Source organism: Hippopotamus amphibius, chromosome 2, assembly GCF_030028045.1.
Source record: "Hippopotamus amphibius kiboko isolate mHipAmp2 chromosome 2, mHipAmp2.hap2, whole genome shotgun sequence".
Lineage (NCBI taxonomy): Eukaryota > Metazoa > Chordata > Mammalia > Artiodactyla > Hippopotamidae > Hippopotamus > Hippopotamus amphibius.
This window is the reverse complement of record NC_080187.1, coordinates 144,075,018-144,100,786: the sequence shown is the minus strand read 5'-3', so window position 1 is coordinate 144,100,786 and position 25,769 is coordinate 144,075,018. Positions and strand designations below refer to the sequence as shown.

General features: G+C 47.8%; 1 protein-coding gene and 1 long non-coding RNA gene across 2 annotated transcripts in view; one reads left to right on the top strand and one right to left on the bottom strand.

Moving 5' to 3' along the window:
* The first annotated feature begins 1,197 nt into the window (after positions 1-1,197).
* Positions 1,198-25,769, top strand: part of LOC130846674 (uncharacterized) — a 25,012-nt gene continuing 440 nt past the window's right edge. Inside the window, exons 1-3 of the long non-coding RNA XR_009051603.1 lie at positions 1,198-1,839; positions 23,269-23,452; positions 24,355-24,452. This is a non-coding gene — a long non-coding RNA (uncharacterized LOC130846674). The remainder of the gene's footprint in view (positions 1,840-23,268; positions 23,453-24,354; positions 24,453-25,769) is intronic.
* Positions 23,422-25,769, bottom strand: part of ZSCAN2 (zinc finger and SCAN domain containing 2) — a 19,433-nt gene continuing 17,085 nt past the window's right edge. The window contains exon 3 of the mRNA XM_057725056.1: positions 23,422-25,033. Coding sequence (XP_057581039.1) covers positions 23,592-25,033 — 1,442 coding nt within the window. The 3' untranslated portion in view covers positions 23,422-23,591. The remainder of the gene's footprint in view (positions 25,034-25,769) is intronic.

Genomic DNA, 25,769 nt, shown 5'->3' with positions numbered 1-25,769 from the left:
AATAAATGCACACATCAGAAAGCTATAATAGGGGCAATGAAGAAAAAGAAGGGATAGTAAGGATATAGGAGGACATGGGACTGGGTGTCATTTTAACTGAGGTGTATAACGGGCATTTTAAACACCCCTTTACTATCCTGAAATAAAACTTTACAGGGTATATTGACTGTTTACAAACCTAACATCAAAATCCCTACAAAATACAAGGGAATAAATACAAAAGATTCTGTATTTCAATATATAGGCTCATTCTTTCACATAGTGAGGTAATCAGATGCTTGCACGTATGTAGTGAAATCATCAAGAACAGGACAGCACGATTATACACCCAGACAGGTGTGCTGCATTTGTGACCCTCACACCCAAGAGTCAAGGATGTGAGTTTTCTGAACTGGTGAACAGCTCTTTGGAAAGTTCTAAATGAAAGAATGTATTCTTTTCTCCAGCTTTATGCAGTAGTTGAGTTTCTAGGAAATTCAGGTATGTTAAAACTGTGCAACACTTTCCTTGTGTATTGTAAAAAGCTAGGTTCTAGGCTCATCTAATTGTAAACAGGTTTCCCCTACATCGGTGGTTCTCGAATTTTAACATGCATCAGGATCACATGGTTAAAACACAAACTGCTGGACTCCGCTCCCAGAGTTTCTGGTCAGTAGGAGCGTTAACCAGGGTGTAGTGAGAGCAGGAGGCCAGTAGGAGTCATTCATCTCTCTCTCTCTCTCTCTCTCTCTCTCTCTCTCTCTCTCTCTCTCTCTCTCACACACACACACACACACACACACACACACACACACACACACACACACACACACACACACACACACACACACACACACCAGTACTTGTGGGAGCTGGGCCCGCAGTCTCTGTAAGGCTGCTGTCTTCCCATCCATCCACAGCTGGAGCCTGGGGCCCACGGGGCAGGCAGGAAGAGGAGGGCAGCTGGAACTTGTCAGTTCTCGCTATCTCCAGTCTTGATGCAGGTTGCTTGCAGGAGAAGCTGGCAGGCTTCATCACGGAGCTAAACACGCCCCCAGCCCCGGGGTGTGAGACGTTTAAGGATGATCACAGGAAGGAGGGACAACTGCAGGCAGATAATCGACCACACATGTGAGTCACAGCTGCACCTGCCCCGTCACCAGAGCATAAAACCAGAAGGGCTGCAGCTTCCCTTGCACCCGACATATCTCACTCAGAAACATCTCTCCTGGCCCACTCTACCTGGAAACACACAGAGGGGTGAACTCTGGGGCATGAGCTTCCACCCACCCAAGTCACCACATTAAAAAGCCACCTCAAGTTTGAGGGTGGGGCTCGAGAATTTGCAGTTCAGGTAAGCTCCCAGGCGATGCTCACACTGCAACTCTGTGGACCGGGCTGAGGCTCACACCCTAACACGTGCCTGGTAGGGCCCTCGTGCAGGACCGCCTCAGCAATTGCATCTACCTGATCCCCGCCACCACATACCAGGTGTGTCCCCAATTTTTATGACAACCGCAAATCCCCACCTCCAGTTTCCAAAATGCTTCTTTGAGAACTGACACGTTCCCCAGGGAGGAACTCCTGGGGTTCTCTCAGCAATTCTAGGAAGATGCTCCAGAGAATCCCTTAAAGGCACCAAAAGAAAATCAGCAGTTCACACTGATATCAGCACAGGATCCACTCTGGCTCAGCTGTGGGCAGCGGGAGAGGAGACTCCACAGCATGGAAGGCAGAGAAAGTTCAGGAACTGTTTTGGCCTCACCAAAAATTCACGGATAAGAGAAAGACCAAGCAGCTATTTGGAGAGGATGAAAGAGGAGGAAGCAAGAAATGCAGCAATTAGCGAACGTAGAAAAGGTGAGTAATCCGATTTGGGGCAGCTCTTGCGTGCGTGTGCTCAGAAGGATGTGTTCTGGAACAGAATGTGTCACGGTGAGAAGGGTGTCACCAGACCGGAGGAGGAGGCATGTTGAGGCATGTCCAGGGGAGCAAGGGACAGGCTGTGTCTTTAGGGCCTCAGCCCAAGCCCCTTCTCTGGAACTGCCTCCCACTCTTCCAGGTCCCCTGAAAGGGTGAGTCAGCCACCCCCACCTGGCCACAGTGGCTTGGCTCAGGGACAGACATGTGACCCAGGGACCCAAAGCCTTTCACTGGTATGAGCCAATCTGAACTTCTCTCAGCGAATTTGAACTACTTAACACAGAACTGCAGTCCACCAGGGAGAGTGGAGTCAGTGCCAAGGTCAGCTCCATGTGGGTGAGGCTGGGTTTCTGGGGAGCAGGAACAAGGGTCTGTGGAAGGGGCCATGCCACGGAGACTGGGACACATGCAGAGAGAAGCAGAGGTGAGAAAGAAACAGGCAGCCTGAGACCGGGAGACAGAATGAGCACAGCACAGGTTGAATGAAGGAAGGAAATGTGAACAGTCCCTCCCACATGTGATCTCTGTGACTGGTTATATGAAGGAATCCAGTCACTGGAGGTTCGGGAGGGAAGCATGTGTTCCTATAGCTGTGGGAGAAGGAGGTGATGCTACAGGTTCTGATCCTCTCAACTAGCATTTATTAAGTATTGCTGTGTGCTAAGCACCATGCTGGGATACGGGATACAGAGATATATAAATATGGCCCACTAGGGGGGACTTGGGGGGAATGCCCATAGAGGGAAGGCGTCATGTATTCTGGGAACACAGAGGGCTGAGTATCCGCCTCTGCTTGGCTAGAGACCAGGTGTGATCAGAGAAGGTGATATTTGGGTTGTGTCCTTCCCTCAGGCCAAGGAGAGGGTGGGGTGTTCCCGGCAGAGGGAAGAGCATAGGAAAAGACAGGTGTGGGGAAAAGACACAGCCCCAGCCTGGGGAGCAAAGGAAGTTGGAAATACAACTGGGGAAATGGGCTGTAGCCAATCAGCAATGGCTCTGTGTGCCAAGGATTTGAGCTGGGAGTCCCCCAAGGATTCAGAGTGAGAGGGCAGGTGGCCATTGCGATGGTTGGGATGAGAGGCGTAGGCCTCCTCCAGGCAGGAAGAGCAAAGCCATGTGATCTGATGCTCACACCCGTGGCAGCTTGTCTTTACGGCTCATTTGCTGTTCTGGATTCTTTTCAGTGTACCTAGTCAATGAGTGGTTTAGATTTTCTCTGCCCAGTGCCACCCTTAGACTTGGGCAAAATGCATGCCATGAACTAAGCCAGACACAAAAGGGCCAATAGATGATTCCACTTACATGGGGAACATAAAATAGAGGCAGAAAACAGAATGGTGGTTGCCAGGGGCTGGGGGAGGCAGGAATGGGGAGTTCTTGTTTAATGGCTACAGAGTTTCAGTTTGAGATGATAAAAAATGTTCTGGAGGGACTTCCCTGGTGGTCCAGTGGTTAAGACTCCACCTTCCAATGCAAGGAGTGAGGGTTCTATCCCTGGTCCAGGAACTAAGAACCTACATGCCTCATGGCCAAAAAAAAAATCCAACAACAACCATAAAACAGAAGCAATATTGTAACAAATGCAATAAAGACTTAAAAAAAAAGTTCTGGAGTTGGATAGTAGCGATAGTTGCATAGAGGTGCAAATGTACTTAATGCCCCTGACTTGTATACTTAAAAATGGTTAAAATGGTAAATTTTACCTTATATGTATTTTACCACAGTATTTGTTTTTTTAATTATTTTTAAGCATTATCTATCCATTTATTTATTTTTGCAGGGAGGGTCTGCGCTGGGTCTTAGTTGCGGCTTGCAGATCTTTCGTTGCGGCACATAGGCTTCTCACTAGTTGTGGCATGTGGGTTTTCTCTTCTCTAGTTGAGGCACGTGCACTCAGTTGCTGTGCGGCATGTGGGATCTTAATTCCCCAATCAGGGACTGAATCCACGTCTCTTGCTTTGCAAGTTGGATTCTTTATGGCTGGACCACCAGGGAAGTCCCTTTACCATAATTTTTAAAAAGTGGACGCCAGGGTTCCATGCTTTGGAGGGCTCGGCCCTCCTCCAACCCTTGTTGTCCTGTGAGCTTGCAGCAGTCAAGCACCTCATAGGCCTGAGAGAGAGGAAGCCCTTCCCTAATGGGCTATGGAAGGGAGTCCACAGACTAGTTTTGACCATGCAGAATCACTCCCTTATGTACTGACTTCACAGCCTGACTTCACATATGCTGTAACTCCCAACAGTTGGCACAGTTGGGAGACAGATCAGGGCCCAAGTCCCAGCTTTGTGTTCAGTTTCCCCCTCTGTAAAAAGGGCCTAATCATAGTAGCACCTCATGAAGTGGCTGAGATGGGTGAATGAGCCCATGCGATAAAGTGGTTAGTGTTTAGCATGGGGCCTGACACACACGAATTGTCAGGAAATGTGGCTTTTACTAGAATATTGGGTTGGCCAAAAAGTTCTTCCATGAGATGTTATGAAAAAACTTGAACGAACTTTTTGGCCAACCCAATATTTTTCACTCTGTATTCTTGACTGGAGGACTCATTACAGCTGTGTTGAAGAGAAGTAAAATGAGAAAGTCGAGTTTTCTGAGGGTGGAGCAAATTATCCAACCAGGTGAGTGGGAGCCCCCTGCCCTGGGCTGAGTCAGCTGGGGGGCCTGGGTCACGCTCACCAGCCCGTGGTGTTTGCAAGTCACATCTCCACCCTGGGGCTTAGAGTCTAATGATAAATTTGATAAAAATATCTCTCCCTTTGACCATTCCATTCACAGGATTCACTTAGAATTCATTCATTTAATGGGTTAATATATCGCATCAGCTTTGGCTAAGCAGAATCAGTGCCCTGAAACACAGCTCTGGTGTTTCTTGCTATCTGTAAATGAGAATAAGGACAGGTATTTTTGCCATGAGTTTCTTGGATAAAAAATTTGCAATGCATAATTTGTGCCATCTATTGCGACTTTTATAATAATAAGTGAATTTCATGCATTCCCAGTTTTAATTTTTGTTATATTTTTCTTGTGGGATTTTCAGGTAAATAGCTTCCAAAAGCCACCCTGCTTATCTGGTTCAGACACTTTGGAGCCATAATTGTGAGTTTGAATTGAGTTAAAAATAAGAGCCTCCAGAGCTTAGCTCAGGCTGACCACAGTGGTGGACAAAAAGGTAAATCAAGACACTTTTGAGCAAGAGAATGGATGACTAGTTTCAAATAAAAAATTAGGACATTGTAAAAATCATCATATTACATTTGATTCACTGGGAAACGTCTCCATGTGACAACTAACCCACATTTAACTCACTGTTGGAAGTACTCCATGTAGGAGTACTAATAGCAAATGTTACTTAAAGCAACTAACATGTCACATTGCTCTAAGGATGGGAAAATACATATGAAATATCCACAATCTCCATCTCAACTTTGCCTTACTTTGCTAAAGGGAAAAATACATGTGAGATGCAATTGTATGGATATCATATTTGAATCTTCTCGTTCATTCCAAGGAAGAATGATGGCAAACTTTCTAAAAGGAAATCTGGTTATTCCCAAAGTATTTTTATAATGCAGAGCTAAAGTAGGTTTTAGTGTGATGAAATTTCACCTAAGTGCAGACTTTCTCATTGAAAAGAGTGAAATTATTGAAAATAGTCCATATCAGGTTTATTTCCTGGCTATACAAAAAAACTCTAAGCTTAAATTTCTGGGATACCTTTTTTGTTGTTGTTTGTTTGGCTGCGCCACACGGCTTTTGGGATCTTAGTTCCCCGACCAGGATCGAACCCATGTCCCCTGCAGTGGAAGCAGAGTCTTAAACACCGGACCACTAGGGAAGTCCCTGGGATACCTCTTTGAAAAGTCTCCTCTGGAACTTCCCTGGTGGTCCAGCGGTTAAGACTCCCAGCTTCCACTGTAGGAGCCGTGAGTTTGATCTCAGGTTGGGGAGCTAAGATCCTGCGTGCCCCACGTGCGGCCAAAAAGTTAAAAAGGAAAGAAAGAAAACAGTCTCCTTAATGGCAGCAGATTGAAATCCTTTGGAGGGATTTTATTTTTGGAAAGCAGATACTGGGCAGAGATGCCTCTCATGGATAAGGGAGGTAATCAGGCTAGAAAATTAGCCAGCTGTCTTTTCTGTTAGTGTTTATCAAGCCTTCCCTATGTACAAGACACTAACTACTCTGTGCCGGAGATACATGACAGGAGGCTTCCTAAGGCGGCTTGGAGACAATTCTTAAAGGAAAACTCAAAGAATGTCTTTAACAATGGCAACCACATATAAAGTCCACAGTGCATCAAAATGACTACTTTTGACAGATACTTATTTAGATAAGTTCTTTTATGTTTTTTAAAGAAGACTCATTGCTTCATAATCATAATTTATAAATCTACCTAGGTAAAATTGTAACATGTAGACGGTGCTTTGTTTTATAATTGATGGGTTTCTGGAAAGTTGTGGGAAAATATCTGAAAAACACGCAAAGTAAATTATTTTAAGAGGGAGAAACTGTGTTCCATTTATTTCCAAGCACCATTTGCTGTGTATGTCAGAGCCCCTCCAGGGACTCTGCTCCTGCAGAGATGCCCAAATCTCCAGAACATGTTGAGCTGCACTCGACCTCCCCCTTAGGACCTTGGACACCTGGGCACAGACGGGAAATAGTGAGCTTGTCAGAGGCAGGTGATATAGCAGTAAATCCTTCAACCAGGAGTTTTTTTGTTTTATTGTTTTTTTAGCTCTTTATTGGAATATAATTGTTTTACACTCTTGTACCAGTTTTTGAGGTACACCAAAGTTAATCATCTGTATTTATACACATATCCCCATATCCCCTCCTTCCCACAACTCCCTCCCACCCTCCCTGTCCTGGCCCTCTAAAGCATCACCCATCATCGAGTTGATCTCCCTTTGTTATACAGCACAGGAGTCTTCTTAATCAGTGCCATGGTTCCTTGTTATTCCTCTGGGCATATTTACAAACAGAAAAGACTTTACCCACTTCATTAGCCTGGTTCAAGATCTTCTAGACTCGGTCTCACATTTTTAGGATAAATATGAGCTTTAAGGCTCTGCAGCAGCCCTGCTGGCAATTTGGAGTAGTTCAACCATGTAAAAATTCAACTTTGGTTGAATCACGAAATCACTAGTTTTGTAAACCAAAAATGGCAATCTTACATGGTTCAACTTAACATGCTGAGAGGAAGAGTAGGTTATGGTTTAGAAAGTCAACCTCTAGCATAGATCTTTCCTCCTTTTCCCTCTTCCAAATAATACAGTAGAATGCTTTCCTCTCGAGTAACTCCAAGTAAATCTAAGAAAGGGGATGTGGGGAAATGCAGACAGTTCCTGGACTCCAGTCCTCCCAGAGGGAGGACAGGGGAAAGACCTTTAGAAATGTATTTTTAGTTCATAAATAAATCCTTGTCTAGCTGCCCAGTGCTGGGAGGAAACCGCTCAGCCCTGCTGGTTCTACATCATTAATGCCATCAGCACTGGGGTGGAGGTAGAGGGGCAAGAGCCGCCTGGAAGGAGGACAAAGATCTCACCCTCACATTAACATGCTGTGAAAATTAAGGCATAGAATCACAGTGAAGACACATTGAGATAGTTATACAGTCAAATTCAGAACTAGTCTCTGACTCCTCTGGAAATCAGCTTCCATTGTAACAGCAGGGACAGGAAAGCCCTGAGTAGTATTTCATAAACCCAATGTGTATTTAGTGAGAGAAACAAAACACAGGCTGTTGGACTGTGATCTGAGTTCTCTCTCCTTCTCTTGTAGGGGTCATGGTAGAATCAAGGGCCATACAAACCCTTTTTGGGGGTAGATTCTGTAGTGTTTTCAGACTTGATGCTTTAATGACCTGTCCCCCATATCTAGAGTCTCTCCCCGACGTGGGTTCTCCGATGTGCACTAAAATGTGAACTACTGTTGAATCGCCTCTTGCATTCAGCACATTCATAGGGTTTTTCTCCTGTGTGGATTCGCTGGTGAATAATAAGACTTGAGCTCTGACTGAAGCTTTTCCCACATTCCATGCATTTATAGGGTCTCTCTCCAGTGTGAATTCACTGGTGGGTAATGAGGTTTGAGAGGTCACTAAAGCTTTTCCCACATCCCTGACACTCATAGGGTTTCTCTCCAGTGTGGATCCTCTGATGGCAGGTAACAGTGGAACTCCCATTGAACTTTTCCCCACACTCTGGGCACTGGTAGGGTTTTCCACCAGTGTGCATTTGCCAGTGTGCCCTGAACTGCAAGCTATTGGTGAAACTTTTCCATACTCACTTACGGGGTTTCTCTCCTGTATGGATTCTCTGATGCATAATAAGGCTTGTGCACTGGTTGAAGCTTTCGGCAGGGCTACCCACGTTTATAGGGCTTTTCTCCTGTGTGGATTCTCTGGTGTGTGATGAGGGTAGAATGATCACTGAAGCCTTTCCCACATTCGCGGCATCTGTAGGGCTGCCCCCCTAGTGTGGATTCTCTGGTGGCAAACCAGAGATGTGAGCTTCGGTCAAAGCTTTTCCCACATTGGCCACATATATAGGGTTTCTTTTCTCCAATGTGGGCTAATCCACGGACAGCTAAATGTGAGCTCAGGCTAAAATGTTTTCCACATTCACAGCAATATACTAAGTTTTTCTCTAACATAGGTTCCCTGAGGACTATGAATTTACCTAAGTCTCTTTCTGGGGGAGAGAGTGACCCTTGTCCATCTCTAAGAATATTTCCCACTGCTTCTCTGCCCCACGTTCGCTTTCCTGGTCTTTCCTCCAATTGAGGTATTGGGAAACATCCATTTTGGATCTTCCTAATAACATCTTAGGTAGTTTTACTGCCTCTGAAATGTGCTGGCTTGAATTCTCCTCATTCTCTGTCCTTGTTTCAAGATCTGAAAGAGTGAAATCAAACTGAAAATGTTACCTATTTTCTGATTTCAGAAGAATGGAAACAAAGTGAAAGATGTCCTTACTGGACACTTAACACATTATTATTATTTTTTTGTGTGAAAAATTTTTTTATTAATTTTATTTATTTATTTATTATTTTTTGGGGGGTACACCAAGTTCAATCATCTGTTTTTATACACATATCCCCGTATTTCCTCCCTCCCTTGACTCCCCCCCCACCTTCCCTCGAGTCCCCCCCCATCCTCCCCCTCCCAGTCCTCTAAGGCATCTTCCATCCTCGAGTTGAACTCCCTTTGTTATACAACAACTTCCCACTGGCTATCTATTTTACAGTTGGTAGTATATATATGTCTGTGCTACTCTCTCGCTTCCTCTCAGCTTCCCCTTCACCCCCCGCCCCCTCACAAACCTCAAGTTCTCCAGTCCATTCTCTGCATCTGCGTCCTTGTTCTTGTCTTGTCACTGAGTTCATCAGTACCATTTTTAGATTCCGTATATGTGAGTTAGCATACAATATTTGTCTTTTTCTGGCCTACTTCACTCTGTATGACAGACTCTAGGTCTATCCACCTCATAACATATAGCTCCATCTCATCCCTTTTTATAGCTGAGTAATATTCCATTGTATATATATGCCACATCTTCTTTATCCATTCATTTGTTGATGGGCATTTAGGTTGCTTCCATGTCCTGGCTATTGTAAATAGTGCTGCAATAAATATTATGGTACATGTTTCTTTTGGGATTATGGTTTTCTTTGGGTATATGCCCAGTAGTGGGATTACTGGATCATATGGTAGTTCTATTTGTAGTTTTTTAAGGAACCTCCAAATTGTTTTCCATAGTGGCTGTACCAACTTACATGCCCACCAACAGTGCAGGAGAGTTCCCTTTTCTCCACACCCTCTCCAACATTTGTTGTTTCCAGATTTTGTGATGATGGCCATTCTGATTGGTGTGAGGTGATACCTCATTGTGGCTTTGACTTGCATTTCTCTGATGATTAGTGATGTTGAGCATCTTTTCATGTGTTTGTTGGCCATCTGTATGTCTTCTTTGGAGAAATGTCTATTTAGTTAGGTCTTCCGCCCATTTGTGGATTGGGTTATTTGCTTTTAACACATTATTGACTGGGAGATTTTTGCAGAAACTAACACCTGTGGCCGGCGCTTTGTTATGTAAGTGAATATTGAAACACTCTGGTCAATAACGTTCAGGTAACAAAAGGTGTATTAATACGTCTCTGGTCAATAAGTTGTTAAAAACCAGTTATTGGTGGTGACAAATCATAGTCAATTTTCCATTAACCAGGAACAAATAAGCTGGTATATGGCTGAACCTCGGTCAAGACCAGTGACTTCCAGGCCTCACTCACTCCCTCAGCTTCTAAGCAGGAAGGTCACATGAGAAAGGCTATTGGCAGGTCCAGGCCCACTTCTCCTTCTTCAGTCAGAGGCTCTGTCCCCAAGCTTGCCAACCCCCATCACCTACAGACTGGCAATCGGTACTAAAAAGCCACCTTTCTCTTCCTGATACTACCTCCAGGTAGAGGGATGTGCCTTAAGAATAATTTTCCTTGAAATGGCCTTTTTCCATCCCTTTCCTTACAAGTGGGAGGAAAACTTCTTTGGTTAATAAGGAGCTGGCGTACATGGCTCAGATCAGCAGTGAAGGCTCTATCCCTGCAGGGTGAGGCTGTGGTTGTCCAGTGCTGCCTGTGGCTCAATCCTGGGGTTCAGTATTAGGAAGCCCACTGTGACCACACAGCTAAGCCACACCCTCCAACAGCTCCACCAGTTAGAAAGCTGCCATTTTGATCTCAGTGTCTTACTCATGTCTCTCTCAGTGACCTGGGATCTGAGCAGGAAAAGAATAGTACCATGTATCAGATTGCCTGAAATTCCAACAAAATGACTGAGCCCCACCATGGAGGGGAGCTCACCTTAATTACGAGAAATTCACCCCTCCAATAAGCTAAGGTTGACTATAGTTTGAATTTGGGGTTATTCATGGTCTCTTTTTCTACTACCTGGTTAAGTGATAGTTCATTAAAATTAAATTTCAGCCTGTTTTTGCTGCTGGGAACCCTGAGGTCCCCATGTGCTAAAGCCTGGGCTAAGCTGCTGGGGGATGTGAGCCCACATGGAGCCTGGCCCAGCTGTTGCTGGGGGCCCTGCACCCCAAGTCAGGCAATCAGCTGCCTGTGAATGAGCGCTCCAGCCCAGCCACAGGGATGAACCAGCTGGCCCAGGTCAGAAGCATGGCTGAACTCAGTGTAAATGAAGTAAAATGGTAGTGCAGTGGTTAAGAATCTGCCTGCCAACGCAGGGGACACAGGTTCAATCCCTGCTCCGGGAAGATCCCACGTGCCGAGGAGCAACTAAGCCCATGCGCCACAGCTATTGAGCCTGCGCTCTAGAGCCCATGAGCCACAACTATTGAGCCCGTGTGCCGCAACTACTGAAGCCCATGCTCCACAACAAGAGAAGCCACCAAAATGAAGAGCCTAAGCACCACAATGAAGAGTAGCCCCTGCTCACCACAACTAGAGAAAGCCCGTGTGTAGCAATGAAGACCCAATGAAGCCAATAAATAAATAAATTTATTAAATAAATAAAATTAAATAAAAAAACAACCCCAAAGCAAACAAAAAAAAAAAGAAAATTACATTTCATATAGAAATTTAAGAGTGAAATCATAAACACTAATACTTTGTTTATATGTACATATTCCATGGTAACTAAAGAGACCAGGCTTTCCTTTCTGTTCTTCTCACAACTATTGTGGTTTCAGCACCACAGAACAATAACCCAGGAAGGTGAAGTGCCTGGGTTCCTCTCCCTCCCTGCCCAGGGCTGGCTCGTCCATGTTCAGAATTCCAGGTCTGACTCCTTTGTTGGTGGGATACTAGCTTTCACTTGCTTTCACTGCACAGGAGGTTTTCTGAATTTCCTTGAAATCCTGGAGACTGTCCTTCCAAAGTTCTTCACATCTCTCCAGACTTGAGACCCCATTTGCCAGGGGAACTGGAGGCCCTGCCCAAGGAAAAGCAAGAAGGGATATGGGTTTCTTTCTTTTTTTAAAAAATTAATTTTTTGGCTGCGTTGGGCCTTCCTTGCTGTGCACGGGCTTTCTCTAGTTGCAGGGAGTGGGGGCTACTCTTCATTGTGGTGCACGTGCTTCTCATTGCAGTGGCTTCTCTTGTTACAGGGCATGGGCTCTAGGCACGCAGACTTCAGCAGTTGCAGCACATGGGCTCAATAATTGTGGCTTTCGGGCTCTAGAGTGTGGGCTCAGTAGTTGTGGCACATGGGCTTCGTTGCTTTGTGGCATGTGGGATCTTCCCGGACCAGGGCTCGAACCTGTGTCCCCTGCATTGGCAGGTGGATTCTTAACCACTGCACCACCAGGGAAGTCCCTATTCTTCAGTTTTGATAACAAATGTGAATCATCTGAATTGGTCTGGGGACACATACCTGTTTTGAGAATTACTGCACTCTAGTTTAGCCCTACCTTCTGCCTTTCCTACCAACCATGCCTAAAATCAGTACCCACAACCTACCTATTGGGACCAGTAATGTCTCACTCACATAAGGAGAGGTACCACAGTCTCTGCTGTGAAGTTTTACAAAATACTCCAACCAAGGTCTTTCTTCCCTTTGAAGGTGCCTGTTAAGGATCCCACAGATTCCTGTGGTCAGCCTCAGTTTATAAGCCACATCCTCCCAGGGAAAGGAGCTGTAGCTTCTACCCCACTTCTGCACTCAGAGGGGTTTCACACCCTCCCCACAGAAGAGTCCCTTCTCCCTCCCCACACTACTCCTGTGGAAGGATCCAAGTTCTACTTCGGGACTGTGGTTCATTTGGTCTTCTGGTTCTGGCCATGAGATCTTCACCACTGCCTGGAACAGATATATGGTTTCTGTCTGTGCTCGCTTCAGATGCATGTTCAGGGAACCCAGTACTGATCTTGAGGGTTCCTTCTCTGACAGAACCTCTGGTCCCTGTTCAAGGACTGGAAGTGGTCAAAATTCTGTAGGCACTAAAACTTATCCCAAGACACTAAGAAGCAAAGGGGAGACTCAGTCTGATGCAAATCACTGCAGGGGCAGTAAGGAGTATGGATGTGTGGAAAATGCCATAGAGATAAGATCTGGAACCCAGGCGCACTGCAACCTGCCCACCCAGCTCTCCAGGGGCTGCTCCTGTCAACCTCTAGGCAAAACTAACAAGACAGACAGAGCAGGCAACAAAGTAGCTATTTTGCAACAGGACCCAAAGGCTCAATAATGTCAATAAAGACCAGTGAAGCCCTTACTTCAGGCTGGCTGCTGCTGAATGAGAGCTGTTCTCTACAGAGAAAATAGCTTGTATGTGCTCCTCCTGGATCAGAGTGGTGCTCAAACTATTTTAAGCAATTCTCTTATTTAATGGCGGGGACCAACACTCAGAGCAACAAATGTTGTGCATTCTCTGAAGAGTCAGTCTGAAAATGGAAGGAAAATTGCAGCTACCAGGCCCAGGGAATAAGCAAATCCCACATTGACACCAACAGCAAAGTGTACACATCACCCATACTGCTGGCAACCCAAGGTGGCTCTGTCTCTCACATTCTTCTATTTTAACTACTCAGAACTAAGTTGCCATATCTCACCTGTAGCCCTGGTCTTCCAGGGTCTTTTTGTAAATCTTCCACCAGGGCCACTGACTCCTCTGCACTCTCTGGGTGCTTTTGTCTAACCCAGATCTGTACCTCCTGGGGAAGGACAGCCAGGAACTGTTCCAGGACTAGCAACTCTAGGATCTGCTCTTTCGTACGCTTCTCTGTTCTCAGCCACTGATGACAGAGCTTCTGGAGTTGGATGAGGGCCTCCCAGGGTCCTGATGCTTCTTGATAGCAGAAATGCCAAAAGCACTGGCAGGAAGTCTCTGGGAAGCTCTCTTGAAGGAAAATTTCCTGCTCCCAGTGGGAATCTTCTTCCAGCTTCACTATTCGGAGCTCTTCTTGTATTTGAGTCTGGATTTGTTCGTCCACAGCTACAGCCATTGTTCAGATTAGAGAATAACCCTGCTGCTGTGCTCTGAAGTTCAAACCTCTTTCTTTACTTCATTGGGAAGCCACCTTCAGATAGGAGTCTAAGTACAACTTGAAATTCTAGAGCCAGAGATATACATTACAGAGTGAACTCTAATGAAAATCACAAGAGTTAGCCCAGTGGGACTGAGGTGAAGAAAAGCCTTTCTGTTCCTCCCTCCCCATGTCCTGATGCCGGTGGAGTCTGGCCCTCTGTCACTGGGGAGGCAGCTCCAGAAGTTTAACAGCAGGGGTCAAGGGCTGGTGGTCTGGTTGGAAAGCAGAGAAATGTGAAGCTGTGTTTGCATAGCAATTTACTTAACGCCGAGAAATGCCAGTGATCCATGGGGACAATAAACTACCCACTATCCAAAGCCACTGGTCTTCAGAGTGTTGCCAAGTACATGCAGTACAAGAGCCAGACGGCACACAAGGTAGCAGCACCTTGGAGAGCAGAGCCTGGGTGGAGCCCGCTCTAAGCTTCAGAGATTCAGCGGCTCCAACCCTCAACTGTCCTCGCCTCTGCCTGGGTTCTCAGATTTAGGCGGGCCCTCTCGGGATTCCTCAGTCCTGGCAGCATAACTCTCTCCCAAACGGGGAAATTTACCCTGGTTAAGGTTCCAAGATGTAAGAGCAAGGATAATAAGATCACAGACTCGCAGGATGTTACAGCTGGAAGGAAAGTGAAGAGATACTCAGGCTTCAACTCCCTCAAAGCTGAGGCAGGCACGGCTCAGAGACCCCCGGGGCCTCGCCCAAGCTCACAAAGCTGGCAGGAAATGGGCAGTGAGTGGCTCAGCCTGCGGTGGACTGGGTGACTGGCCCGCGGAGGGTGACTTACACTGGAAGGCTACTCTGCTCCGCGGGGACCTTCTCTGGAAGCTTTATGGGGTAAACGCGGGCCTGGGGACGGAGTCGCCTCGTCGGCTACGGGGCCAGGGTCGTCCCCGCCGGACAGGGTGGGCAGGGAGAACGAGGCGCCGCCAGCAGGCGGAGCGCACCCTGCCCCGGGGTCCGCTTGAGGGAACGCGGGGGCCGGCCGCCAACGGTCGGACCAGCGGTCTCCACCCGGTCACGCCCAGCCGGCGAGGGCGGCCCAGGCCCGAGGTGAGAGCCGCTCCCGGCCGCCGAGGCCCTCCGACCACTGGAGGAGCGACTCCGCGCCACCTTCTCTGTGGCCCGCAGCCTTCCCTCGACACTCCCACCGCGAGCCCAGGCCCCTGGTCCCGGCATTCGGACAGCCTCTAAACACCAGAAGCGGAAATGCGAGCCCCAGGAGTCGGGCTTGGCCGGACTACATTTCCCATAGGGCTCCGCCAGCGCCCGCAGACTGACAGCAGCATTAACCAATAATCTATGGGAATGGCTTAGGCGCCTGTTTGTTTCGGACAAATCATTGAAGATGGGTGGGACTTTTCTACACCTGGGATTTGGGGATGCGGAGCCACAACCATCATCGTCGCAAGTGGAGAGCGTGTAGTCCTGACTCGCTTCTCCCACCCCCATGCGAATGTGGGGAGGTGGCGACTTCTCGCCTTACTCCTCCCGGAGACCACTGAAAGAGAGGGCCCTTTCCGAAGCATTTTCCCTTGCAGCTGAAAGCGGGTGTTTATCCCTATTAATCCATATTTAATTAATCCATACTTAATACAGGTGAATAAACCCAGGCAGCTTGGACCCCTGGTCTCTCTTAGAATGGTGCTGAGACTCCAATTCAGATGTTCTGCCACTTAAAGTACTTTTCTGGCATAGTTGCCAACTGTGGTAATGCTTCACCACTATCCGCACCTTTGCCTAACACCCCCACCCCGCCCTGCCCCGCCCCTACTTACTCATCTCCTGTGTGCACAGTCCTGGGTGATTCAAGATGAATGTCATTGACGCTTATTCGTTTAACAATCAATTGGAGAGCATATACTTTGGGCCAAGCCAAACGCTTCCTCCTCTTAAGGAGTGCAATCTGGCAGAGATGCATTTTCTAAAATGAAATGGTGAACAACCCAACTAACTCCAAAGCAGTGTGATAAGTGCTAAATGGAGGTTCTTTCAAAGTAAGTGACTGGAAGGAAGTACTGGAGAGCAGCTGGGAGAGCAGCAGGAAGAGCCCAGGAGGAAAGAACATGCACCCCCAGAGAAAGGGGTCAGGAAACTATATTTCACCTTTGCATATTTTATCTGGTTTGGTTCTGACAACAAATTTTGCGTAGTAGGGCTCACTCCCTATTTAACAGATAAAAGGTCTAAAATTCAATGCAGGGTGGGTAAAGCTATGACTCCCCCCAGGAGGGGCAGCCTGTGGTGGGGCGAGGGAAGGACAGGACAAGAAGGGCTCTCTGTAGAAGTCCCACACCCAGTTGCAAGTCTGGGCCATGGAGATTTCTTCTAGCCTCTTGATCTTAGGAACAAGAGTTCCAAGAGGGCTAATGTGGAAACTCAGGCCAGTGCTTTCAGGGTGCATACACATGTAGCTTTCAAACTAGCCCAGCCTAGAAGTTCCACAGAGCTTCCTCAGGGACCAGCGAGGTGGAGCAAAGACCCAGCCCAGGAGGGGGGCTTTGTGTTCTCACCAACCAGTCACCAAAGCTTTTACATGTTTTCTATTGTTAAGATTTCACTTGAAAAGGTGGTTCCACTGTTACAAAAATAAAATTGAAAATTACTAATCCAAGTATTCCAGGCGCCATTCCCTTAACTCAGGGATCTCCTGAGCCAATGGAAACGTCAATGGAAGCAAAATCAAGCCTGGAAAGGGCCGCCCCAAACACAACTCCCGTCATCCAGTCCTCCAAAGGAGGAGAATTGAATACACACCCCCGAGCTGCATGCCACACTCCCCAAGGACTGGGACTCGAGGCCCCGGAGGGTCTGCACAGATGAGATGTTTTCCCAGTTGCAGCTTCCTGGTCCCTCAGAGGACAGTTGGTCTCAGAAACCTAGAAAGGTCCATTCTTTGGTGAAAGCAGGTTCCATCTGATCTGAGTTATCAACATAACTACAGAGAATAGGATTTCAACATTCACTGCCACACCCGAGTGATTTGGAGCAGCCTTCTGGAATGCAGAGGGCAAGCACTGGCATCGGTTTAGTAGGCGAGGAAAACGAGGCTTCCAGAAGTGACTTGCCCTAGTCATGCTGCTAGTTCAGGACACAGGTGTGTCTAGAACCAGGCCTGTCAGGTCTCTTTGGCTCCCAGTACCCCATCCACTGTGCCACAAATTTCAGGACAGGAACCGGAGGGAGACAAGCAGGAACTAGTGACTCGGAAAGACAGTACCACATGGGACAACTGTGAGAGGCAAGTGACGTGCTGAAACTCTTCAGCAAGAGTTTGGTTTCTAGATCATCAATATGTTTAGAAAAACATGGCACAAAGGGGTTTAAAAATAGTGTGTAAGGAGACAAGGATTTTGAGATGAAGGAAATAAGCATATCCTCTAAGAATTCAGCTAATTACAGCCACATATACTGAGTGGAGACCAGTGTTCCCTAAGCCCACTGGATCATCCACTTAACTCTAACTTAACCAGTGACACTAACCTATCTGCTGAAGGGGGCGTGTTCAGCAGGGAAACCTGGAGGAACGGTAACAAGGCAATCTTGGGCGCTGGGCTGATGGCACTGGGGGGCAGAGAAGGGAAGGGGATTTTGAAGTGCAGCATTCATCACCTGAGGGGGTGTGTCACATGACGTCTTTCTTTCACTCCGTGCTCACCAGCCACCATGTGACCACAAAGCCACCATTTCAGTCACTGGAGACCAGGAACAAGGGGTGCTCTGAAAAGTGGCTTGGGATTGGAGAGCCCCACTGTAGATGAATAATAATTGGGCTTCTGGAATTTTGATCTCTTGGAAATTTAGTTTCCAGGAGCCTCCCACCCAGTGTCTGGTCATCTCTGGGTGTCTGCACCAGAAAACCTGGGGACTGGAGCGCGTGTGTGATGCATCTGCCAAGATGTGCCATCCCTGAGGCATCCTGGCAGGCCTCCTGCCCTGACACCCACAGTGTAAACCAATGGCAGAGACACTGTGCCTGCCAAGGCCTGTGAGCCATGGGGGCCTGAGCAAAGCGTCTCCTTTGAGCCAGAGCCTCCTCCTCGCAGCAGCCATTCTTTTACAGCTGCCTCGGGCCTGTGAATGGATGGAAAATTCACAGAGTTGGGATACTGGGAAGAGCAAGCAGGAAAGAGGGAACCACAGCCTCTGCTGATGCCAGAGGCATAATAAGCTCACTTGCACCAGTGACTGGGGGGGGAGAGCCAAAGGAAGTTAACCACCAGCCCCCTGCTCTCCAACAGGCTCTGAAATCTGTCTCAAAGTCCGAGCATCATCCATGCAATTCTACTCCCGCTTCCTCTATGGCCATGGCTATTTCATCAAGTCAAGAGAGTGAGAGAAAGGAAAGACTCCAATATTCTGTCCAGAGATTTGAAATAGCTTAACAGGACCAGGCAGCAGAGAGGTTAAAATGGCCCTGCATTTGAAAAACTCCAGGTCTGTCTGTGAGAGACTGTGGGAGGGGCAAGCCCAGCACACTGGGCTCCTGCCCGACTCCCTGGGTATGAGACAGGACTCCTATCAGGGATAAAATGTTGGGGAGGCTGACCGTCAGTTATGTGCAAGCAAGGACCAATTACAGTTGTGGATCATCTTGATACTAGGGAAGTAACCAACGTGCCGTTTTGATTTTAACATTTTGTTGTTCTCTCCATTTGTTCCTTAGGTGTGTCATTTATTTATTTATTTAGGCTGTGCTGGGTCTTAGGTGCAGCATGCAGGATCTTCCTTGTGACATGTGGACTCTTAGTTGTGGCATACGGGATCTAGTTCCCCAACCAGGGAGCAAACCCGGGCCCCCTCTTCACTGGGAGCATGGAGTCTTACCCACTGGACCACCAGGGGATTCCCCCTTAGGTGTTTCTTGTGGCTTTAATAATGCAGTGGGATTAACTGACTTCAGGAGTAGAGTGGTTAAGCTATAGGTGCTGGGCACGGTACAAACTGAACCTCTCCTGAGAGTCTCCACTTTCTCATCTGTAAAGTAGGGATACTTACTTACCTCATAGGGTTGTTGTCAAGATTGAGACGTGCATGGAAAGAGCTTAGTACAGTGTCTGTGCAGAGTGACCCTTCCAGAAAGTGTGTGACTCTAAGCTACTGTGGCTTATTGTAAACCAGAAATGCAACCCAAAGAGAAAATTCCATGAAAAACAAGAGGAAGTCTCAGGATGACCTGCCTCAAATTGCAAAATCTCTATTAAAAGTGAGGGTGTGTAGTTAGCGGCACAAGTGGGTCTAGAGCCAGGTCGGTCCAGCTCCCAACACTCCACCTGCCCCACCACAAACCTCAGAACAGGGTTGGGGGGAGAACAAGTGCTGACTGCTAGAGAACCTGACGTGGGGACCTGCTGCTGTGGTTTCTTGACCAGGGTGCTGGTTACACAGTTGTGTACAGTTTGTAAAAATTATATGAGCTGTACACTTATATGCACTTATCTGTGTGTTTTATTTCAACAAGAAGGTTAAAACAAGAGGAACTGTCTCAGGATAGTCACTTGAATACCCTAGGATTAAAAGCGGAGGGTGAGATAAAGTCTCCAAGCTTCACTGCTTGCCTAGAGGTAAGAGAAATAGACGGTGTACTACAGATTGAGCTACAAGAAAGGAGATGCATGGGTTTTCCCTGACTTTTGAAAATAAAAGCTTTTTCATCAGGATTCTGGTTAGTGGGTTGGTTTTTATAAATGTCTTTGGTTGTGTCTCCACTCACCAATTCCAGTAAATTGTAACTGAGGTGAAAGTTCACTAATGTTAAAACTAACTTAATCACCCTGCCAAAAGGAAGTATAGGAAACCTAACCAGTTTTCCAGTTCAGAATTTTGGGCTCCATCCGCCTCTTGCATTTATATACACCTGCATGGAGAGAATCCAACTGACAAATATTTATTGAGTTCCTATCACACACCAGGCCCTGATCTGGGTGCTGGAGATAAGAGTTTGGAACCTCAGTATGGGTGTGAGCATAAAAACTTGAAGAGGGACACTGCAGAATCATGTAATGGGTCAATGCAATGAGAGGCACAGGCACTGAAGTTGGAGAGCTCAGGGGTGCGATGGGCAGGGTCACATCTGCCAGGCAAGTGCAGGGAAGCCCTTGTGGAGGGGGTGGTACCCAGGGTGAGTCCTTAAAGATGTGGTGTGCCCTAGGCAGACAGGGCGGCCCAGCATTCCAGAGGAAGGAGCAGAGTAAGCAGAGAGACAAGGTCCAGCAGGGCACATTGAGAGGAGCTGCCAGGGGGCGAGGGTGGTCAAGAGCATAGAGGTGTGGTGACCAGGGAAAGGCCAGGTATTAACATGAGGTTCCACAGGGGCCCCCATCAGGAAGGCATCTCCAAGGACTGTGGCCTCCTGAGGTTCATGGGGGAGGCCCAGAGGGGTTAAGCTAGGTAGTGACAGGCTCAGTTCTGTGTTGTGGAAGGATGCTCTCTCTGGCTACAACACGGAGGATGGAGTAGGAGGCAGGGCCAGTGGGAGCCTGGGGCACCAGGAAGGGAGCTTTTGCAGTGGTCAGGCAGAGGTCTGAACTAGGTTAGGGGGGTTGGGGCTGGGAGATGTTGAGTAGGGCTTGGTTCCCGAATGGCTCTAAGGGATCCGAGGGAAGAAGAATCTTTGATGATTGCTAGGTTTTTGGGTTGGCTGAGACTGAGTGGATGGCAGTGCTACTCACAACAGGGACATACACCTGTGTAACCAGCACCCTGATCAGGGGAGGCGGGTGGGGGACCTGAGTTCTGAACATGCAAATCTGAGGCTCTAGGAACAACGGCAGGAGGTGAGTTGCAGGAAGAAGCCAGTAGAGAAGGATAGACTCGAAATCAAGAGGGAACAGCAGATGAGCAAGGTCCTGAGTCCTGCAGGGAGGTGGAGGCAAGCGACAGGTGGAAACAGATGACTACTCAACCAAAAGCACATCTCTAGGCTGAGCCATGAGGCAAGGAAGTCATGGGGCTCGATACGGAGAAGTTTGTTGGTTTGGGGTGGGACGCTGAGGGAGGCCACACCTGGCAGGTTCAAGGTTGTCAGAGGTGAGCAGAGCCCGGGGGCTGGCATGGGTCTGAGGGCCAAAGGGTACAGGGCAGCCACTGTGGGGCCTGGGAGAGGGAAGTGACCAAAGTCACATAAAAGACTTGCTGAGGTGGGCCTGGGGGCCATGCTGAGGGCAGAGGGTAGCCTTTTTAAAAAACCATTTATTGTAGGATTTTAATGGTTCTGAGGCTGTTCCCATGATCTTAGAAACAAACTGGTAACAAAAACTTGGTCCCTAAATATATGTACCTTGAAGGGGAAACGGTCTTTGTTACAGAGACACAGGTATAACTGAGTTGTGAGCGAAGATATGGCAGAGGTAGATACGCCAATAGGGCTGGGGCTTGATTTTTTATTTTTAGGGGAAGGCTGTGTCCTTCCATCCCACACATTCGGCATGAAGACCCCTCCTTGCCTCTGCAGACCCCCTCTAGGTACAAGCAGGACAGGAAGTGATGGCCTCTTGACCTTTCTAGAACCACCATTTTTCATTTCCCCAACCTGGTTCCAGCCTGATTCTGCAATTCCAGATAATCTTGTTTCCTTTTTTTCCCAGGACATTTTGTGTTTCTACCAGGTAGGGAGGAATAAAAAAAGAAACTTAGTTAAAAAGGTTTAAAAAGTTTAACATCAATTTTTATCTCAAGTTGAGACTTAAAGGAAAGAGACAGCCACTATCTTCCACCACCCAAATTCCAGAACTGAACATCACCTAAGGAACCCTCCCGTCTGCTCTCCCTTACAGGAAGGGCAGCTCTTGCATCTTCCCAGACAGATGGGAACCTTTCTCTTAGTAAAGCGGAATGATGACGGGTAACGGAATTTCTTGTTCACAACCTTCCTCCAGCACCTAGCACGGCGATGGTACATACGCCCCCAGTAAATGTTTGCCCCGCAAGTGAAGGAATGGAATCAGTGATGGGGATTTCACAGCCTACGTGGTTTGGTGTAACAACTGCCACAGCCTAGAGCTTCCTTGTGTCTAACTTAGTTGACTCTGGATGGAGATGATTCCCAACGGTCTTCTTTGGGAGGCTATTTGGCATCTTAGCCAAAGCTTCTGCTCCAAGTGTTAGTTGACAGACTGGGTGCTGAGTTAGCAAACGGCAGTGGAGAGGTGTGTGCACTGGTCAAGCACACAGGACTAGGTTCACCCAAAGGTGTGCTCTCTGAAGCAAGTGATTTTTTTTCCCCTTAAAGGTCCTGGACCACTTCCAGCCCAGGGCAGGAAGTGGGTGGGTGGGTGGGGTGGGGAGGTGAGATATGGGTTTGCTAACAGTCAAGTTTGGGTTTTTAACACATGTGAAAAGACACTCAGGAAAAGAATGGGACTCTACTTTATTGGGCAATTTGGAGCATCCACCCTTTAAGAACCAAGGTGCATTCTGAGTGCAGGCCCCATGCACAGGAGAGAAAAGCCTGTTTACCCTCCTCTTCCCGCCTAACAAACCCCTTCATCTGCTATATTCAGCCCCTCTTTACTGTTTTATGGCTCAAGGACCCAAGAACAAAGCCCTGGTAGCATCCCAAGATCAAGGCAACATCTGCAGGGCAACTCTTGATTCAAGCCCAAACCTCTCCAAAGTACAGATGATGTATCCTTAAAAATCAAAACTTCGCTTAAAAATAATGTTCTTTGTATACAAAAGCTACCAGACAGAATTCCAGATCTGCATATATAAGATAAAAATGACACGCGCACAGGGTGATGACTATGGGCCAGGTATTGGGGGGATAAAGACACAAGGCCACCCTGCAGCGTGCAGGGCTGTTTCACCCTGAATGAGACAGAAATAGCATCCACTAGAGGGAGGCAGCTGGGAGCTCTGACTTCACCTCATACTCAAAAACTGAAACCCTGCAAGAATAAATGTGTCCCCCCTACAGCCAACTTACCCCAAGTTAGTAGGCAGAGACCAGAGCAAACACATACATCTCCTCAGTTTATACCTTCCCTGGCAGGCCCCGGGCAACCCCTATCAATGGAAAGTTTCTGGGACACTGGTTCCGGGCCAGCCTCCCTTGTGTTTCAGTGTTCCTGATGCTTTCTAGAATGAGAAAAGGGTTTTGCTTTCATGTGGCTGACTCAGAATTGGAGAAGCTCCTCCACCCTGACCTGAAATCAAAGCCCAGGACACAAAGGCAGAAAGAGCGGCCATGGCAGGGGGCCTGGGATGCTAGCAGCTTGGGTGAAGGCACCTTAGCCCAAAAACTGGCAGCAGAACAACCAGACCACACCAACAGGTTTCTGGTATTTTTTCTGAAATGTGGGCCATGCTGTCTTCTGTTCCAGCAGGAGAAATATTCCCCCTCTTCTACCAAAGAGGAAACTGAGGCACAGAGGATCAGCAGAGAAGGAACCAATCAAGTCGAGAAATGTGACAGAAAAAGCCTCAGCTTTCAGACCTTCCATTCCTATGCTCTGTTCTTGGGGTTTGACTCTGACCACTAAGATGATTGGCTCCTAGAAAATGAGGGTGAGTAGGGGTAAGATTCTGGCAAAGATTCCCAACAAGCCTTTAGGAAGAATGGCTCTTCTATAGACACATCCCTGTTTGGGGGCAGTGTGGCAAGTCCCCCTCCTGGCCCAGTCCCTCACGTTCCCTCTCTGCCCCTTCAGTAAAGTTTCTCCTTCATGTGAGTTCTCTGATGTGTGATAAAATTGGAACTGTTGCTGAAGCCTTTGCCGCACTCGGGGCATTTGTAGGGCTTCTCCCCGGTGTGGATTCGCTGGTGTATGATGAGGACTGAATTCCAGCTAAAGCCTTTCCCACACTCGGGACACCTGTACGGCTTGTCTCCTAGGTGGGCTCTCTGATGCATGACCAGGATGGAGCCCCGGCTGAAGCTCTTGCCGCACATGAGGCATTTGTAGGGCTTCTCGCCCGTGTGGGTCCTCTGGTGCACCACTAGCTGGGAGCGCTGGCTGAAGCCTTTCCCACACTCGCTGCATTTGTAGGGCTTCTCACCCGTGTGGATCCTCTGGTGCTTGATGAGGTTGGAGCTCCAGCTGAAGCTCTCCCCACACGTCAGGCACTCGTAGGGCTTCTCACCCGTGTGCATCCCCTGGTGCGCGATCAGGCTGGAGCTCTGGCTGAAGCTCTTCCCACACTCCCCGCACTTGTAGGGCTTCTCCACCAGGTGGGTCCTCCGGTGCGTGGCCAGGTTGGAGCTGCGGCTGAAGCTCTTCCCGCACTCGCCGCACTGATAGGGTTTTTCTCCCGTGTGGGTTCTCCGGTGGGTGATGAGGGCTGAGCTCTGGCTGAACCTCTGTCCGCAGTCAGGGCACTTGTACGGCTTCTCTCCCGTGTGGATCCTCTGGTGCCTGATGAGGTTGGAGTTGTAACTAAAGCTTTCACCACATTCTTTACATTCATAGGGCTTCTCTCCCGTGTGGATTCCCTGATGCGTGTTCAGGCTGGACCGGTTGCCGAAGCTCTTCCCACACTCGGAGCACGAGTATGGTTTCTCTCCCGTGTGAGTCCGCTGATGGGCAATGAGGTTGGGGCTCCTGCTAAAACTCTTGCCGCACTCGGCGCACTGAAAGGGTTTCTCTCCCGTGTGGATCCTCTGGTGGGTTATGAGGTTTGCACTCCGGCTGAAGCTTTTCCCACAGTCTCTGCACTTATAAGGTTTCTCCCCAGTGTGAGTAGTTTGGTGTCTACTGAAGTTGGAACCATCGCTAAAGCTTTTTCCGCACTTGTCACATTTGTAGTATTTCTCTCCCGTGTGGGTCCGCTCGTGAGTGATGAGGTGGGATTTCCGGCTGAAGGTTTTCCCACACTGGGGACATTCGTAGGGCTTCTCACCCAGGTAGGTGCCCTGAAGGCCTATGAGCTGTCCAACTTCTCTGCCCTGGCGTGGCACCTCCCCATGGTCCTCCCCAGGGGCATTTCCCTGGGGCCCTTGAGAGCCACAGTCTCTCTCCAAGTCACTCTCCCAGTCAGATTGTGGAATGCTTTCCCCTTCGGGCATTTCTGAGAACATCTCATGTGATTCAACATCCTCAAATATGTCTTGGTTAGAGTTCTCCCCATTTTCACTCTGGATCTCAAAATCTGAAACAATGAAGAAAAGTGTACAATTTGTGCTCAATTTCCTGTAATGATGAGAAAAGAAAACCAAAGGGGAAATTTTGAAAAAATTAAACTTCTAGTGAAAAAAAAGAGGCTAGAGAACCCTCAAAACTTAAAAAATACAGGTTTATTTCCTCCTAACTGGTTATCCAGTTGCCAGGCTTCCTATCTCTGTAGTGATCACCCAGAATGTCTAAGTCTTAAAGATGTGGGTTCTATGTCTCTACCTGTTTCTCCACTGGGAAATGAGGTCAGGTGGGAATTTTCAAATTCCTGATCAAAGGAAAGCAACAGGGTACACAGTCCCCAATACTCACCATGCTGCTTGATGCTTAGTAGGTGCTCAACTAAATTTGGTGAATGAATGAATGAGTTTCTTATTGGTACCACAGATATTCCCCTAAAGCTCAGTCTCCTTTCAAACAGAGCTTATATAATAATTCTGTGCATTAAAATCTCTGATGCTTATAATCTTATTAGTTGGCATTTAAGTAAGACACAGACAAGATGACAGGGCACCTGCAACAAGAAGTCTAGGTGTCTATACAGATGACTGGAAACAAGTAAGTGGGCAGTTAAAACAGCCCTCAAACTTGGGGACTTCTCTGGTGGTCCAATGGTTAAGACTCCGCATTTCCACTGAAGAGGGCGAGGGTTCAGTCCCTGGTCAGGAAACTAAGATCCCACAAGCCACACAACATGGTTAAAAAAAAAAAAA